Source organism: Heteronotia binoei, chromosome 8, assembly GCF_032191835.1.
Source record: "Heteronotia binoei isolate CCM8104 ecotype False Entrance Well chromosome 8, APGP_CSIRO_Hbin_v1, whole genome shotgun sequence".
Taxonomy (NCBI): domain Eukaryota; kingdom Metazoa; phylum Chordata; class Lepidosauria; order Squamata; family Gekkonidae; genus Heteronotia; species Heteronotia binoei.
Genome location: NC_083230.1, coordinates 124,606,588 through 124,625,914, shown reverse-complemented (window position 1 = coordinate 124,625,914; position 19,327 = coordinate 124,606,588). Strand labels below are relative to the sequence as shown.

Below are 19,327 nucleotides of genomic sequence, written 5' to 3'. Positions count from 1 at the left end.
GCCAGAGCTCTCTTATCTGGGAGAACCGGGTTTGATTCCCCACTCTTCCACTTGCAGCTGCTGGAATGGCCTTGGGTCAGCCAGAGCTCTCTTATCTGGGAGAACCGGGTTGGATTCTCCACTCCTCCACTTGCAGCTGCTGGAATGGCCTTGCGTCAGCCAGAGCTCTCTTATCTGGGAGAACCGAGTTTGATTCCCCACTCCTCCACTTGCAGCTGCTGAAATGGCCTTGGGTCAGCCAGAGCTCTCTTATCTGAGAGAACCGGGTTTGATTCCCCACTCCTCCACATGCGGCTGCTGGAATGGCCTTGGGTCAGCCATAGCTCTGGCAGAGGTTTTCCTTTAAGGGCAGCTGCTGTGAGAGCCCTCTCAGCCTCACCCACCTCACAGGGTGTCTGTTGTGGGGGAGGAAGATAAAGGAGATTGTGAGCCGCTCTGAGACTCTGAGTGGAGAGCGGAATATAAATCCAATTTATTATTTATTTATTTATTTTATGATTTATATCCCGCCCTTCCCAACAAGTGGCTCAGGGTGGCTCACAACACAAAGTTTCATATAAATAAGATTTAAGCATAAAACAGTTAAAATGATTAATACATTTAAAATTTTAAGACATTTAAACCATTTAAAATATTAGGGACAGCAGAATTCTAGTATAACCACTCTTAGTTTCTTGTACCAGCTAGTTATAGGCCAGCCGGAAGAGGGTTGTCTTACAGGCCCTGCGGAACTGAGCAAGGTCCCGCAGGGCCATCACCTCTTCCGGCAGCTGGTTCCAATGTTTCTTCAATGTCTTCAAAGGAGTCCCTGCTACAGTCAGACCCTTAGCCAAGGAAAAACAAGATCTTTATTCCAGCATCATGGGCATACACACACATTATCGGAACTGACCTTCCCGCCAGTTCCTCCAGCTTGCCCTGACCATTATAATTCAAGCCAAAGCGTGCCAAGATAAAGCGGGGGTTTTGTGCGGGGTTTCTTTTAAACTCTCATCACCACAGGTGGTGTTATCAGTTCCTGGGTCGCATTTCCTCCAGTTCTCGACCTTGGTTGCGTAGTAACTAGCCAATTCCCAGACATGCCACCCTCCCTTCAGATAAGCAGCAAGCAGCAATTCATATCAAAGGCAGCATAGCAAGCAAGCACAAGCATAGTATTGTATAATTGGATACATAGGGAAAGAGGAACTCTTGACAGCTACAAAACAAGCCCTGGCCGATGCTTACTTTCCTTTCAGTTTGGAGCCAGTTTGGTGTAGTTCAGATCACAGTACTGCTGCTTTACCACTCTGTGCCATGGGGCTAAGAATTTGGATGGGAGACCGCCAAAGGGTCATGAAGCAGACGCAGGCAATGGCACATCCCTTTTATTAGTCTCCTGCATCAACCTGGATGGCCCAGGTAGCCTCGTCGGTTCCCATTTTCTCTTTAACTTCCCTGTAGCTTCCAGAAGTGTAGGGAATTTACTGCCCATCCTGACTGGGCTAGCCTCGATCTCATCAGATCTTGGAAGTTCACAGAATAGAATCATAGAGTTGGAAGGGACCTCCAGGATCATCTAGTCCAATCCCCCGGACCATGCAGGAAACCCACAAATACCTGCCCCAAATTCACGGGAACTTCATCACTGTCAAATGGCTATCTAGCCTCTGTTTAAAAACCTCCAAGGAAGGAGAGCCCACCACCTCCCAAGGAGGAAGCCTGTTCCATTGAGGAATCACTCTAACGGTCAGGAAGTTCTTCCTCATGTTGAGCCGGAAACTTTTTTGATTTAATTTCAACCCACTGGTTCTGGTCCTACCTTCCAGGGCCACAGAAAACAATTCCACACCAACCTCTTGATTGGGGTGGCCAACGGTAGCTCTCCAGATGTTTTCTGCCTACAACTCCCATCAGCCCCAGCCAGCATCGCCATGCTGGCTGGGGCTGATGGGAGTTGTAGGCAAAAAAAACCCATCAGGAGAGTTACCATTGGCCACTCCTGCTCTAGATGACAGCCCTTCAAGGACTTGAAGATGGTGATCCTATCACCTCTCAGCCGCCTCCTCTCCTGGCTAAACATGCCCAGCTCCTTCAACCTTTCCTCATAGGACTTGGTCTCCAGACCCCTCACCATCTTTGTCGCCCTCCTCTGAACCCATTCCAGCTTGTCTCTATCCTTCTTAAAATGTGGTGCCCAAAACTGAACACAATACTCCAGGTGAGGTCTTACCAGAGCAGAGTAAAGCGATACCATCACATCACGTGATCTGGACACTAAACTTCTGTCGATACAGCCCAAAATTGCATTTGCCTTTTTAGCCACCGCATCGCACTGTTGATTCATGTTCAGCGTATGATCCACTAAGACCCCTAGATGCTTTTCGCCCAGACTACTGGTAGGACAAGTCTCCTCCATCCTATAACCATGCATTGGATTTTTCCTACCGAAATGCAGAACTTTACATTTATCCCTGCTAAAAATTCATTTTATCGGTTTTAGCCCAGTTTTCCAGTTAAGCAAGGTTGGCTTTGCTCAGTATTTGGATGGAACATCACCAAGAAAATCCGCCCCCCCCCCCCAAAAAAAAAACACCCCACACTCACCACTGGTGTTCTCTGTTCTGAAAGTTTGGCTGAGATTCTGGCAGCATAATTCCTGGCTGACGAATCCATAAATTCATTAGTGGCCAACACCTGGGCTATGACATTGTTGTCTTTGAGGATGGCTGCCGGTTTTTTGTCTGCTGTTTTTTCAGGAGCTAAGAAAGAACAAATAACGTTGCCCAAGCTGACAAATGAGGCAAAGAGTTTCACCAGCCCACAAACATCTCTGTAGATCTGCTGATGGCACCTGGGCTTCGGCCACTGTGTGACACAGAGTATAGTACTGGATGGGACACTGGCCTGATCCAACATGGCTTCTCTTCTGTTCTTATGTGACACAGAGTGTTGGACTGGATGGGCCACTGGCCTGATCCAACATGGCTTCTCTTCTGTTCTTATGTGACACAGAGTGTTGGACTGGATGGGCCACTGGCCTGATCCAACATGGCTTCTCTTATGTTCTTATGTGACACAGAGTGTTGGACTGGATGGGCCACTGGCCTGATCCAACATGGCTTCTCTTCTGTTCTTATGTGACACAGAGTGTTGGACTGGATGGGCCACTGGCCTGATCCAACATGTCTTCTCTTATGTTCTTATGTGACACAGAGTGTTGGACTGGATGGGCCACTGGCCTGATCCAACATGGCTTCTCTTATGTTCTTATGTGACACAGAGTGTTGGACTGGATGGGCCACTGGCCTGATCCAACATGGCTTCTCTTATGTTCTTATGGCCCTGCTGGTGGACCTCCTGATGGCACCTGGGTTTTGGCCACTGTGTGACACAGAGTGTTGGACTGGATGGGCCACTGGCCTGATCCAACATGTTCTTAAGAGCAGAGGTCCATCAGTAGCTATTATCTAGATGGAACACTGCTCTGTCTTGGTGCTTGGGGGGTCACAGTGGGAGAGTTTTGTTCCTCCTGATGGCCCCTGGGTTTTGGCCACTGTGGTGTAGTGATTAAGAATGTCAGGCTAGTATTCAGGAGACCCAGGTTCGAATCCCCACTCATGCCATTGAAGTTCGCCGGGTGACCTTGGGCCTGCCCCACTGGATTCTCATTGGGGTGAATGGCAGAATATAAATGAATGTTAAATTTTCTGGATTTTTACTGGAATTTACATAGTAACCTCAGCTCGCACCAGGATCAAGGGACGGGGGATTACTTGACTCTACCGGGACCCTACGAGTGTTCCTCTAAGCTGAGTTAGTGTGAGCTAGCTGACAGTTTTTTAGCCTCCGGCTCACACATTTTTGTCTTAGCTCAGGAAAAAAATGGCCCCAGAGCAAAGGTAATTTATGCAGGAGCCCACGGCTTAAATGCCAGAAGTTCACAAAGTAGACTTTTTGCTAACAAGACTCTACGGCATTGGCCACCCTACTGCTCTTGGTGCTTGGGGGAGCAGCAGTGGCAGGGCTTCAAGTGTCTTGGCCCCACTGATGGACCTTCTGATGGCACCTGGTTGTTTTGGCCACTGTGTGACACACAGAGTGTTGGACTAGGTGGGTCACTGGCCTGATCCAATATGGCTTCTCTTATGTTCTTATGTGACAGAGTTTTGGACTGGATGGGCCATTGGCCTGATCCAACATGGCTTCTCTTCTGTTCTTCTGTGACACAGAGTGTTGGACTGGATGGGCCATTGGCCTGATCCAACATGGCTTCTCTTCTGTTCTTCTGTGACACAGAGTTTTGGACTGGATGGGCCATTGGCCTGATCCAACATGGCTTCTCTTACGTTCTTATGCTATCATGTCCCTTCAACACTGGAAAGAGACTTTGTTCTAGTTGTCTCCAGCCTCAATCTTCATTTCCACCCTTCCCCAGGGCCTCCACTCTGTCCTTTAACAAAAGCTTCAAGACGGTTGTTCGTTAAGGGGAGGGGGATTTAATAGCCTACCATTATATTATACAGCTAATCCTTCCCTATTACACTGTTATTGCAAATGTTCATATTAAGTCCCCACCTCGAGGCAAGATTAGTTTTTCAAAATAACGGCCATGCCCCCTCCACAAACAGAGAGGATCATTACGTTTATCTGGAAACACCTACAAATAAAGCACTGAATGGATTTAATGAAGTGTAGTAAATTTTAACGTTGCTTTTATGGGCGGCAGAATTGCCCCAAATTCAAAGAACGGTTAATGAAGTTGCGAAGAAGCTCACGCGCTGGTGGGGGGCAGCAAGACGTTCAAGGGCGTTATGAATCCCGTCAAGTAATATCAGATGGTTTGTAGCAGAGCAGAAAAGGGTGAGACGACGGATACGTTTTTATGCCACTCTTTGTCTAGAACAGGGGTGGGGAACCTCCGTCTCGAGGGCCGTATATGGCCCTTGAGGTCACTTGGTGTGGCCCTTGGGGATTGCTGGGCCGAACGGAGCCATGTGGCAGCCTCCCTGGGGCCTGGCTGGACAGCGAGGATTGTGGGGCCCAGCCACACTGTGCAGCAGCCTCCCCAGGGCAAGGCAGGGATCACAGGGCCCAGATGTACTGTGTGGAAGCCGGCCAGAATTGCTGCAGGGCCTGGAAAGGTTACTGTCACAGTTCAGTTTGCACTTGATTACCCCAGAGGGTGTGGCCTAATATGCTAACGAGTGTGTGACCTGTTATGCTAATATTAGGGGATGTGGTCTAATATCTAGAATCAGGCCCCAGTATGTTAGAAACAAGAGCATGGCTTATATCGAACAAATATTGGCTACGTATGCGCTATTCCGCTGGCTGTGGGAGCTATTTCTACCAAATGCCGTCTGAATCCTCCTCGTCCAAATGGATTGCTTGCATAGAGAAGAAAATATCCACCTTAGATTTATCTATGGATTCTCTCTACATGCTCCCTTTTACAAATGCATATTATCTAACAAAACGAGGAATCTTAGATACAGAATTTCAAAAACTAATTAGTGCTGCAAATACATCTTGCTCCCCTTTGTATTTTGGAATTTCCCCAATTATTGGTCATCTGCCTTCTTATCTATCGACTCTCCATGTTCCACAGTTGCGCAGAGCATTTACTCTTGCCGGATGTAATGCTATTCCATCTGCAGTTACATATGGTAGTTATAAAAAAATCCCACTCTCGTTAAGACTGTGTAGATGCAACTTAAAACAAGTTGATTCGTTGTCCCGTATTCTTCTTTACTGCGCCCAATATGATACTATACGCCGGGTGTGTCGAACTCATTTGTTATGAGGGCCAGATCTGACATAAATGAGATCTTGTCAGGCCAGGCCATACGTGTACCTATTTAAGATTAGTTAGCAGAGATATAAATTTTATAAAGGACCCAGAAAAATACAAATATATATTTGCTTTAAACGTTAGCACTCATTGGCCTTAAGGATGCTTTCTTTGTATTTCTCCCATGGGATCCTGGGAACTGGACAAAGGAATCTCTGGCTCTTTCCTTCCTTTCCCAGAGGACTGGAGGGGGAGGAGCCTCAGCCAATAGAAGGAAGAGAGGCTTGGCTCGGTAGCTCTGCTGTGCAATTGAGAGAGCCTGGCAAAGCAAGCTATTCCTTCCCCCTTCCTCCCCAAGGGAGGAGCCTCAGCCAATGGAGAAAATAGAGGTTTCGCTCTGTAGTGCCTGTGAAATTGAGGAAGCCTTGCAAAAGGAAGCAAGAGAGAGGGAGAAGGAAGCAGATGACAGCCAGTTGCTCGGGGATCTGATAGGAGCCCTCCGGGGGCCGGATTTGGAGGGCCAACAACAGGGCAGAGAGGCTGAGGCCTTCATAAGAACCTCAGAAGAGCCCTACTGGATCAGACCAGTGGTCCATCTAGTCCAGCTTCCTGTCTCACACAGTGGCCCGCCAGTTCCTCTGGAGGGCCAACAACAGGGCAGAGAGGCCGAGGCCTTCATAAGAACATCAGAAGAGCCCTGCTGGGTCAGACCAATGAGGGTCCATCTAGTTCAGCCTCCTGTCTCACACAGTGGCCAGCCAGTTCCTCTGGAGGGCCAACAACAGGGCAGAGAGGCTGAGGCCTTCATAAGAATATCAGGAGAGCCCTGCTGGATCAGACCAGTGAGGGTCCATCTAGACCAGCATTCTGTCTCACACAGTGGCCATCTAGTTCCTCTGGAGGGCCAACAACAGGGCAGAGAGCCTGAGGCCTTCAGAAGAACCTCAGAAGAGCCCTACTGGATCAGACCATGAGGGTCCATCTAGTCCAGCCTCCTGTGTCACACAGTGGCCAGCCAGTTCCTCTGGAGGGCCAACAACAGGGCAGAGAGGCCAAGGCCTTCATAAAGAACATCAAAAGAGCCCTGCTAGATCAGACCAGTGAGGGTCCATCTAGTCCAGCCTCCTGTCTCACACAGTGGCCAGCCAGTTCCCCTGGAGGGCCAACTACAGGGCAAAGAGGCTGAGGCCTTCATAAGAACACTAGAAGAGCCCTGCTGGATCACAGCGAGGGTCCATCTAGTCCAACAGCCTGTTACAAAATAGGCGGCTATTTCCTTCACATTTCATATTTTGTGAAAGAAATACAGCTACTTTACAGTCTAGAAGTGCTACCTGGCAACATCACCCATCAGAGAAGAGAAGTCGGCAACTGGATTTTGTGCTGGATGTGTAAATCGTGGAGTGATGACTGCAGGACACTCTAATTGCAAGTGCATGAGACTGTAACTTTAAGAACTTGGATAAGGGTTCGTGTTCTAAATGCAGTGATATGAATAAAGCATGCAATATATGAGAAGCATAATGTGCTCTTTTGATGTGTTCTATGGCTATAATAGAATTTGGTTTGCAAAGGATTCAAGTGGTCTTTTAAGACTTTTTCACCAGCAACTTGTGTTGTTCAACCCAGTTGGAGACTGGCAACCCTACGTGAAGCAGCATCTCCTTCAGGTAGGTTCATAAGGGAAGTTACCATGCCAGTGACTTCCAGAGAACGTTCTGGTATTTGGGCAAAACCTCTATAGTAGAAGCCAGTTGTACCATAGAGCTTTTGCCCACATACCAGAGCATCACCTGGAAGTTGCTGGTGTGATGATGTCACTTCCTGTGTGATGCCAGCAAAGCTTTTTCTTTCTCCTGGTGAGCCCGCCCCCCACCTTCACCCTCCCTGGCAACCCTAAACTGCTCTCATTCATAGGCCTGCTTACTGAAAGAAGGCCCTAGTCCGAGGCCTACATTTCTTGTCTGCTAGAGAGGGTCAACAGAAAGTTGCTGTCGACAGCAGCCTTCGGCCACGCGAACCCCAAATCCACGGAGGCCCTGAGAAGGACAAAGGGACTGAGCCCTGCAGGCAAAACATTGGTTAACAATAGCGTTGCCAAGTCCAATTCAAGAAATATCTGGGGACTTTGGGGGTGGAGCCAGGAAACTTCGGGGGTGGAGCCAGGAGACATTAGGGGTGGAGCCAAGATCAAGGCTGTGACAAGCATAATTGAACTCCAAAGGGAGTTCTGGCCATCACATTTAAAGCGACAACACACCTTTTCAATTCCTTCCTTCCATAGGAAATAATGAAGGATGGGGCACCTTCTTTGGGGGCTCATAGCATTGGACCCCCTGGTCCAATCTTTTTGAAACTTGGGGGGTATTTTGGGGAGAGGTACTAGATGCTATACTGAAAATTTGGTGCCTCTACCCCCAAAAGCAGCCCCCCCAGAGCCCCAGATACCTGCAGATCAATTCTCCATGATTTTCTATGGGAATAAATCTCCATAGGGAATAACAGAGTTCCCAGCAGACATTTCCCTCCCCTCCCCCCGCTTTCTGACGACCCTGAAGCGGGTGGAGGGTCTCCAAACCGGGGGATCCCCTGCCCCCACCTGGGGATTGGCAACCCTAGTTAACAACAAACAAAAGCCTTTATTGGCATATGTCAGATTATGAATAAGGCAAAAAAGAGATACAAAAAGTAACAAAATAAACCAGTCCTATGCAGCTATACATTAGACAATCGATCCTCGATGACCATACTCAAGAATAAAGCAACCTTTTCAGTTATTTCAGATGACAAATCATTCAGAAGATGGCAGACCTTTGCAGCATCCGAGCAACTTGTCAAAGTGAGCGGAATTGAGTCTAGAAACCCAAGGCGTATAGCAGGAATGTCAAAACATGCAGATGTCAAACAACCTCAGATATGCAGATGACACCACTCTAATGGCAGAAAGTGAGGAGGACCTAAAGAACCTCTCGTAGAGGGTGAAAGAGGAGAGCACAAAAGTAGGCTTGAAACTCAACACCAAAAAAACTAAGATCATGGCATCCGGCCCCATCACTCCTTGGCGAATAGAACGGGAAGACATGGAAGTAGTGACAGACTCCACCAAATGAGAAGGGAGCACTCCTTGGAGAAGCCCCTGATGCTAGGAAAGACAGAAGGCCAAAGAAGAAGGGGACGGCAAAAGAGGAGATGGCTGGACAGTGTTACTGATGTAACAAACATGAATTTGAGCAGACTTCGGAGGATGGTGGAAGACAGGAGGGCCTGGGGTGACTTTGTCCAGGGGGTCGCAAAGAGTTGGACTTGACTGAACAATAAAAACAGGGCTCTGTCTTTCACAGACATCCAGAATGTCTAAGGCATTAGCAACTGTCATCTCCTGCAGGTAAACTGGCTGCTAGCTCACAAAAGGCACACCTGTAGTACCTGGATCTACTTTGCCAGTCGGTGTTGGAACTGTTACTTCCGACTCTGCAGGCTTTACTAGTCCTAGGTATTCCTCGATGAGTTGGACCAGCTTGCTGAATGCTTCATCGTAGTCATCTAAATGTGCAGTTGGAGAGGAGGGGAAAAAGAGTAAAGAAGCAAACCAGTAAGGGGTGCTGCAAGATAAGATAACACGGGACTGCTGTCAAAAACGGCAACTTTGTGTTTAGTTCTCCATAACTTGCTGAACAGAGTTAGAATCCAGTGGCATCTTTTAAGACCAACCGAGTTTCATTCTTCGTGCGCATGAAAGCTTATACCCAAAATAAAACTTGCCTGGTCTTAAAGGTGCCCCTGGACTCAGACTTTATTCTGCTGCTTCGGAACAACCAGGGCTTTTTTTGTAGCAGGAACTCCTTTGCATATTAGGCCACACGCCCCTGATGGAGCCAGTTTGGCATAGTGGTGAAGTGTGAGGATTCTAATCTGAGAGAACCAGGTTTGATTCCCCGCTCCTCCACTTGCAGTTGCTGGAATGGCCTTGGGTCAGCCAGAGCTCTCACAGAGCTGTCCTTGAAAGAGCAGCTTCTGTCAGAGCTCTCTCAGCCCCACCCACCTCACAGGGTGTCTCACAATCTCCTTTACCTTCCTCCCCCACAACAGACACTCTGTGAGGTAGGTGAGGCTGAGAGAACTCTCCCAGAAGCTGCCCTTTCAAGGACAGAGTCTCAGAGTGGCTCACAATCTTCTTTCCCTTCCTCCCCCACAACAGACACCCTGTGAGGTAGGTGGGGCTGAGAGAACTCTCCCAGAAGCTGCCCTTTAAGGACAGAGTCTCAGAGTGGCTCACAATCTCTTTTCCCTTCCTCCCCCACAACAGACACCCTGTGAGGTAGGTGAGGCTGAGAGAACTCTCCCAGAAGCTGCCCTTTCAAGGACAGAGTCTCAGAGCGGCTCACAATCTCCTTTTTCTTCCTCCCCCAAACAGACACCCTCTGAGGTGGGTGGGGCTGAGAGGACTCTCACAGCAGCTGCCCTTTCAAGGACAACTCTGCCAGAGCTATGGCTGACCCAAGGCCATGCTAGCAGGTGCAAGTGGAGGAGTGGGGAATCAAACCTGGTTCTCTCAGATAAGAGTCCGCACACTTAACCACTACACCAAATGGCTCTCCTGAATGTTTAAAAAGTTCGCACACTGTTTTGTGCTATTTGGAACAAAGCTGGAGTTCACTGGCAGCTTTAGGACCAGTTTAATTCTGGGCACAAGCTTTTTTTGTGCCTGCACATGTCTTGAGATCGGCATGCACGCCCACGAAGGCTGTACCCAGGATTAAACTTTGTCGGCCTTAAAGGAGCCACTGGACTCAAACGTCGTTCTGTCGCTTCAGGCCAACGCGGCTGCCCCACCAGGATCTGTTTTTGCGTTGTTTAGGATGGTCCTTCTGAAAGCTTTTCCATGCCTCTTGTTTTTGGATTGCTTCTTTGGACCAAAGGCATGTAATCACTGAGCAGCGATGACATCATCACAATCGGAATGTCTCCTTCCAGCGGTAGAGTTGTGACATCATCACAGCACTGCCTGGCTCCACCCAGCAGTAACCATTTTCACAGCTTTTTTTTTTAGTTTGTCTTAGTCCATCTCATCCATCCATCCATCCATCCATCCATCCATCCATCTCATCCATCCATCCATCCAATCCATCCATCCCATCCATCCATCCATCCATCCATCCATCCATCCCATCCATCTCATCCATCTCATCCATCCATCCATCCATCCATCCAATCCATCCATCCATCCCATCCATCCATCCATCCATCCATCCATCCCATCCATCTCATCCATCCATCTCATCCATCCATCCATCTCATCCATCCATCCATCCATCCCTCCCTCCCTCCATCTCATCCATCCATCCATCCATCCATCCCATCCATCCATCCATCCATCCATCCATCCATCCATCCATCCCATCCATCCATCCATCCCATCCATCCATCCATCCCATCCATCCATCCATCCATCCCATCCATCCATCCATCCCATCCATCCCATCCATCCATCCATCCCATCCATCCATCCATCCATCCATCCATCCCATCCATCCATCCATCACCTTCCTTCCTTCCTGTGAATTTAGGGGGAGGGGTTTGTGAGTTTCCTGCATTGTGCAGGGGGTTGGACTAGATGACCCTGGAGGTCCCTTCCAACTCTATGAATCTATATTCTATTAGGAAGAACTTCTTGACTGTTAGAGCAATTCCTCACTGGAACAGGCTTCCTCAGGAGGTGGTGAGTTCTCTTTCCTTGGAGATTTTCAACAGAGGCTAGAGGGCCATCTGACAACAATGAAGATCCTGTGAATTTAGGGGGAGGGGTTTGTGAGTTTCCTGCATTGTGCAGGGGGTTGGACTAGATGACCCTGGAGGTCCCTTCCACCTCTCTGATTCTATGATTCCTTCCTTCCCTCCCTCCAACATCTGACATTCTTGCAGCTCTTTCGTTAAACAAGTTTGTCCACCTCTGACTTAGAGGGCCAGATTGAAGGACTCTTAGGATCACAGAACTGGAAGGGACCTCCAGGGTCATCTAGTCCAACCTCTTGCACAATGCAGGAAACTCACAAATACCTCCCCCTAAATTCGCAGGATCCTCATTGCTGTCAGATGCCCATCTAGCCTCTGTTGAAAAACCTCCAAGGAAGGAGAGCCCACCACCTCCCGAGGAAGCCTGTTCCACTGAGGAACCGCTCTAATGGTCAGGAAGTTCTTCCTAATGTTGAGACGGAAACTCTTTTCAAAGATTTCAGGTTTTCACGGCTGGTAACATCATTAGGGTTTGTAGAATCTTTCGGGCTCAAGTGCCATGTTCTACTGGAGAAAGTTTTTCTTCCAGCAGCCAAGAAGGTCAGGAAGGAAGGAAGGAAGGAAGGAAGGAAGGAAGGAAGGAAGGAAGGAAGGAAGGAAGGAAGGAAGGAAGGAAGGAAGGAAGGAAGGAAGGAAGGAAGGAAGGAAGGGAGGAAGGAAGGAAGGAAGGAAGGGACAGAAAATGAATGAATGAAAGGGGGGAGAGAGTTGGAAAGAAGGTCAGAGCGCCTGCTCCGGCTGCAACGCCACTGAGGATGTTCTCCGCAGCTGAGAACGAAACGTCTGGAAGAAAAACTTTCTCCAGTAGAACACGGCACTTGAGCCCAAAAGATTCTACAAACCCCAAGGAAACTCTTTTGATTTAATTTCAACCCGTTGGTTCTCGTCCTGCCTTCCGGGGCTGCAGAAAACAATTCTGCACCATCTAGACAGCCCTTCAAGTACTTAAAGATGGTGATCATGTCACCTCTCAGCCGCCTCCTCTCCAGGCTAAACATCCCCAGCTCCTTCAACCTTTCCTCATGGGACTTGGTCTCCAGACCCCTCACCGTCTTCGTTGCCCTCCTCTGAACCCATTCCAGCTTATCTATATCCTTCTTAAAATGTGGTGCCCAAAACTGAACACAATGCTCCAAGTGAGGTTTTATAATGGAAAGGATAAAAATGAGAAGGGTAACAAGCAGAGACGTTACAGTGGCAGTGACAGAACGACTGAATTCGCCATGAAGAAGAGCACCGTTTCAGAAGAAGACCTCCTTGTGTCGCCACCCTGGAAACGGCGCCCCCTGTGCTGACTCACCGACGTTGATGACCGCATCAAAGAACCCAGGGTAGCCCTGGTTCACTTTCTTGTACATGTCCACCCTCCGGACGGCTTCCTCGATCTCTGGCCTGCTGAAGAGGCCCATCCTCCGCAGCTGGCCCCCGTATCTTTCTTTGTTCATTGGGATCAGCAGGATGTAGCGAGGCTCAAAGTAGGAATTCTTCAGGCTTCTCACTCCCTGCGAAGCAGAGAGCGCCTGGCTTGTCATTGAGGCCCAACCTCTGTGGGGTTTTTGCTGACACACGACGCTTCGAGTCACGCCAAAGGAGTAAGAGCTACCCAGGAGAAAGCGGCGGGACTGAATTCTACCTTTCTAGTGTGGTCCTTACGCCAAGGTTCTCCAATGAAGAAGAAGAGTTGGATTTCTAACCTGTCCTTCACTTGGAGTCTCAGAGGAGTATACAATCTCCTTCCCTTCCTCTCCCCACAACAGATACCCTATGACAGGGGTGTCAGATATGTGGCCTAGGGGCAGAAAAAGGCTCCCAGAGGGCTCCTATCAGGTCCCCGAGCAACTGCTTCCTTCTCCCTCTCTCTTGCTTCCTTCTGCATCACAGCTTGCTTTGCAAGGCTTACTCAGTCACTACAAAGCAAGGCCTCTATTTTCTCCATGGGTTGAGGTTCCTCCCTTGGGGAGAAAAGGTGGGATTGGATAGCTTGCTTTGCCAGGCTCTCTCAATCACATAGTAGAGCTACTGAGCAAAGCCTCTCTTCCTTCTATTGGCTGAGACTCCTCCCCTCTTGGTCCCCTGGGGAAGCAAGGGGACCAGGAAGGGGAGGAGCCTCAAACAATAGAAGGAAGAGAGGATTGGCTCAGCAGATCTGCTGTGCGACTGAGCAAGCCTGGCAAAGCAAGCTGTGATGCAGCAGGAAGCAAGAGAGAGAGAAGGAAGCAGATGACAGAAGAAAATGAAGAAGAAGACTGCAGATTTATACCCCACCCTTCTCTCTGAATCAGACTCAGAGCGGCTTACAATCTCTTATATCTTTTTTCCCCACAACAGACACCCTGTGAGGTGGGTGGGGCTGAGAGGACTCTCACAGCAGCTGCTCTTTCAAGGACAACTCCTGTGAGAGCTATGGCTGACCCAAGGCCATACTAGCAGTTGTAAGTGGAGGAATGGGGAATCAGACCTGGTTCTCCCAGATAAGAGTCCACGCACTGAAGCACTACACCAAACTGGCTCTCGAAACAGCCAGTCACTCAGGGGCCTGATAGGAGCCCTCCAGGGGCCTGATTTTGGCCCTAGGCACCCTGTTTGACACCCCTGCCTTAGACTCTACAATCAGCATTTTCCACTGCCTCGTTTAGCTTGGGCCTGAATCATTTCTGTGCGCATCTGTCTGCCGTTATTCATTCTGTGCCGTTTATATGCAAAAGGATGGCACTTCGCAGTCTGATGCAAACATATTTAGGCGGCGTTAAGACTTTGCCGCCATGCGATGCCGATGTACAGCGCACGATTACGCAGACTCCCATAACCAGAAAGCATCCTTACCTCTATTTCCATGTGAACGCAGGTTGCGAGCCCTTCCCGAGCGATAGAATCAATAGTATCTCGGCCTAGTCCATACTGAAAGCCACTGTATTTAAAAGTGGCAATGAAATTCCCCTGAAATTAAAATCGTGAGATACGGTTGCGGTGACAAGCAAAGGTAACTAACTTGCAAATGAGAAGAATCTCAGATGGAGACTCCTGAATCGCCTTTCCTCCTTGCCACCATCAATATCAGTTCAAGACACAAAAGAATTTCAGCCCCTCCCCTCCACCCCCACTTCCATGGCAACCTGTGAAGTACAAAGGGTTGGCTGGTCCCTCCTGGCAACCAGTGGGGGATGGGAGGGACAGGGAGCAGTGGGGAGGCCCGTCCAATGAGCATCAACATGTCTATGACACTGTTCACATGACCTGGAAGCGACAACATCACTTCTGGGATGTTCCAATGTTCATAAGAACGTAAGAGAAGCCATGTTCATAGAATCACAGAGTTGGAAGGAACCTCCAGGGTCATCTAGTCCAACCCCCTGCACAATGCAGGAAACTCACAAACACCTCCCCACAAATTCACAGGATCTTCATCGCTGTCCGATGGCCATCTAGCCTCCGTTGAAAAACCTCCAAGGAAGGAGAGCCCACTACCTCCCAAGGTGGAAGCCTGTTCCACTGAGGAACCGCTCTAACAGTCAGGAAGTTCTTTCTAATGTTGAGCTGGAAACTCTTTTGATTTAATTTCAACCCATTGGTTCTGGTCCTACCTTCTGGGGCCACAGAAAACATATGACCTTCTGGAGGCACAGAAAACAATCAGACCAATGGCCCATCCAGTCCAACACTCTGTGTCACATAAGAACATAAGAGAAGCCATGTTGGATCAGGCTAATGGCCCATCCAGTCCAACACTCTGTGTCACAAAAGAACATAAGAGAAGCCATGTTGGATCAGGCCAATGGCCCATCCAGTCCAACACTCTGTGACACATAAGAACATAAGAGAAGCCATGTTGGACCAGGCCAATGGCCCATCCAGTCCAACACTCTGTGTCACATAAGAACATAAGAGAAGCCATGTTGGACCAGGCCAATGGCCCATCCAGTCCAACACTCTGTGTCACAGAAGAACATGAGAGAAGCCATGTTGGATCAGGCCAATGGTCCATCCAGTCCAACACTCTGTGTCACATAAGAACATAAGAGAAGCCATGTTGGACCAGGCCAATGGCCCATCCAGTCCAACACTCTGTGTCACATAAGAACATAAGAGAAGCCATGTTGGACCAGGCCAATGGCCCATCCAGTCCAACACTCTGTGTCACAGAAGAACATGAGAGAAGCCATGTTGGATCAGGCCAATGGTCCATCCAGTCCAACACTCTGTGTCACACAGTGGCCAAAAAAATCAAGTGCCTTCAGGAGGTCCACCAATGGGGCCAGGACACTAGAAGGCCTCCCACTGTGCACCCGCCGCCCCAAGCACCCTCTAAGCTGCAGAGCAAAAATTCTACTTTGCGAGCTACTGGCATTCATGCTGTGAGCTACTTCATAAATTAGTTTGTTCTAGGGCCATTTTTCCTGAGTGGAGACACAAATGTGTGAGCTGGAGGCTAAAAAATTGTGAGCCAGCTCACACTAACTCAGCTTAGAGGGAACATTGCTGGCCACATGACCCGGAAGTGACACCATCACTTCCGGGACGCAGAGGCAACGCTCTGGTAATCCAGCAAAAACTTTTTGGAAAATTCGGCTTCTACCACAGAGTTTTTGCCCAAATGCCGGGGTACTGCCCTGACTCCCCAGACACAATGACATCGCTACTGGGTCACGGGGCCAGTAGGCTTCCCAATCCCCAGGTCCCAGCAGGGGATCCCCCTGTTTTACAGGCTTCCACCCGCCCCCAGCTAGCTGGCCGGTGGGGGTAGCCCTGCCCCCCCGGTCACCATGTACCTCTAGAGCTCCGGCAGGTTTAGAAACCTCCCAACAGGCCCGTTTTTAATATGTGTGCCTTTAAAGTTGAGCAGGAAGCAGGAAACAGGAAGCGCTTCGTGGGGAAGGGTCAGCAGCACTTTTGTCAGAGCACAGACTCTCTGTTTGTTTTGCTTTCATTTTCGGAGCAAGTAAAGATGTGGAGGAACCAGACCCAATAAGTGTGTGTGTGTGAGAGAGAGGGAGGGGGTAGGGGATTCACCGGTTTGGAAGCTCTCCCCCGCTTTCTAAAGGGAGGGAAATGTCTACTGGGCACTCCATTATTCCCTATAGAGAACGATTCCCACAGGGAATAATGGGGAATTAATCTGCGGGTATCTGGGACTCTGGGGGGGGATGTTCTTTGATGTACAGGCACCAAATTTGCAGCATAGCATCTGATGCCTTTCCTCAAAACACCCTCCAAGTTTCAAAAGGATTGGACCAGGGGAGGCCAATTCTGTGAGCCCCCAAAGAAGGTGCCACTATCCATTATTTCTAACGGAGGCAAGGCATTGAAAAGGTGTACGGTCCCTTTCAATGTGGTGGCCAGAACTCCCTTGGGAGCTCCATTGTACTTGTCCCAACCTTGCTCATAACTCCACCCCCAATGTCTCCTGGCTCCACCCCCAAAGTCCCCAGATATTTCTTGAATTGGACTTGGCAACCCTAGTGGTCAGTGACGTGGACATGTTGCTGCACATTGGAAGAATTTCCCTCTTTTTGGGGGGTGGTGAGTTCCTGTCCCTCCAGCCAGGTGGTGAGGTGCCCAGGTTCTGGCAGCAGGGGGACCCCACCTCCTCCGGGGCGGAGGGGAGGGGGTGGTCTGGCAACCCTAGAAGTACAGGCAGGCACGTTCCCCTGAAGCCCAAGAGGAAGCCATTTTGACCATGCTTACCATATGCAACATCTTGTAAAACTCCTCCTGGGACACGAAATAATAATCCAAACGGTTTTCTTCTCCAAAATAAGCTGTCCTTGTGGTGTGACAGGGGCTGAAAGGCAAGCCGGGCAGAAACAAAAAAACCCAACAACACCCTCTTTTCAGTTGTTGAAGTCCTTGAGAGGGACATAATGGAAGTTTACAGAATGGAGGGAGAGAGGGGACCAGAAAACAGAGAGAACTCCCCCACCCAATATTAGAACTTTAGTTCGCTCGCTGAACTTGACGGGCTATAGATCTGCGATACGTTTATGTGAAGTGCCATCAAATCACGGTTGACTTACAGCAATTCTGTAGGGTGAAGTTAGAGTCCAGGGGCACCTTTAAGACCAACCGAGTTTTTATTCAAAGTACAAGCTTTCATGTGCACACGCACTTCCTCGGGTACATAGAAATGGAAGAAGCACAGAATCACAGAGTTGGAAGGGGTCATGCAGGACATCTAGTCCAACCTCCTGCTCCATGTTTAGTCCAACCCCCTGCTCCCTGTTGGGGATGTTTAGCCTGGAGAGGAGACAGCTGAGAGGTGATATGACCACCATCTTCAAGTCCTTGAAGGGCTGTCATCTAGAGGATGGTGTGGAATTGTTTTCTGTGGCCCCAGAAGGTAGGAACAGAACCAACAGGTTGAAATTGAATCAAAAGAGTTAGAGCGATTCCTCAGTGGAACAGGCTTCCTCGGAAGGTGGTGGGCTCTCCTTCATAAGAACATAAGAGAAGCCATGTTGGATCAGGCCAATGGCCCATCCAGTCCAACACTCTGTGTCACATAAGAACATGAGAGAAGCCATGTTGGATCAGGCCAATGGCCCATCCAGTCCAACGCTCTGTGTCACATAAGAACATGAGAGAAGCCATGTTGGATCAGATCAATGGCCCATCCAGTCCAACACTCTGTGTCACATAAGAACATGAGAGAAGCCATGTTGGATCAGGCCAATGGCCCATCTAGTCCAACGCTCTGTGTCACATAAGAACAGAAGAGAAGCCATGTTGGATCAGGCCAAAGGCCCATCCAGTCCAACCCTCTGCCTCAGCCTCTCTGCCCTGTTGTTGGCCCTCCAGAGGACCTGGTTGGCCGCTGTGTGAGACAGGAGGCTGGACTAGATGGACCGTTCTGGTCTGATCCAGCAGGGTTCTTCTTATGAAAGCCTCGGCCTCTGTGCCCTGTTCTTGGTCCTTCAGAGGAACTGGCTGGCCGCTGTATGAAACAGGAGGCTGGAATGGATGGACTGTTGGTCTGATCCAGCAGGGCTCTCCTGATGTTCTTATGAATGGGGCACCACCTTACTCTAAACTGTGTCAAATGAAAACCGTGTGGGCATGTGGACTCTTTAAACCTTAAAAGTTCAAAGAATCGGTTTTCCCAGGGATATTATATATATATATAATAAAAAAAAACATATTGAAAGGTCATTGCTGGCGCTGGCCAGATGTTTCCAATGTCCCGTTTCACTGCTTAAAAAAATAAGCGAACAATTCAAAAGCATGTTACAAGCTCCTTTTAACGGCAAGGTCGTGTTTAGATTCGAGCTGGCTAAGCATCTTCCATAAATCGCATTTTTAATGAGTGGCGTGCTTGAAATCCGAAAGAACGAATGCTAAAGCTGCGAAAATCTCTCCTGAATAATTAAAACACAACTTTGCTTTATGGTATCAATTTTCTGCTCTGCTAAGATTCTGTCGTTTTCTTCATCTGCATAAAACTTACGAGGAATAAAATACAAAAAAAAATAAAAAGAAGCAAAACAGGGCTTTAGAAAAAACTTCCAGCTCTTGGAACGTCCCCCACCGGCTTTCAATTATTTGGTGTTTCCAAGCGGGCTTTCCGAATGGGATAATTTATTAAATTATATTGGATTTTTCTTCCGGCAGGAGGTGTGGATTTTTAAAAAAAGCCTTTGATTTGCAGTAATATATGGCTGATGTCTATATCGAGCCAACAGCCATCTATTTGCAAACTGAACACTTTTCAGGACCAAAAGGCACCGGTAGGAAGTTTTCTGTTTCGTGTCATAAGGTCTAAGCTGCAGA

At 48.8% G+C, this 19,327-nt stretch overlaps 1 protein-coding gene across 1 annotated transcript in view; it reads right to left on the bottom strand.

Annotated features, from left to right (window-relative positions):
- Positions 1–19,327, bottom strand: part of LRGUK (leucine rich repeats and guanylate kinase domain containing) — a 120,661-nt gene that overhangs the window by 36,077 nt on the left and 65,257 nt on the right. The window contains exons 12-16 of the mRNA XM_060244457.1: positions 17,249–17,345; positions 14,390–14,503; positions 12,867–13,068; positions 9,200–9,316; positions 2,587–2,741 (exon numbers count right to left, since the gene is read on the bottom strand). Of these exons, the coding sequence (XP_060100440.1) occupies positions 2,587–2,741; positions 9,200–9,316; positions 12,867–13,068; positions 14,390–14,503; positions 17,249–17,345 (685 nt within the window). The remainder of the gene's footprint in view (positions 1–2,586; positions 2,742–9,199; positions 9,317–12,866; positions 13,069–14,389; positions 14,504–17,248; positions 17,346–19,327) is intronic.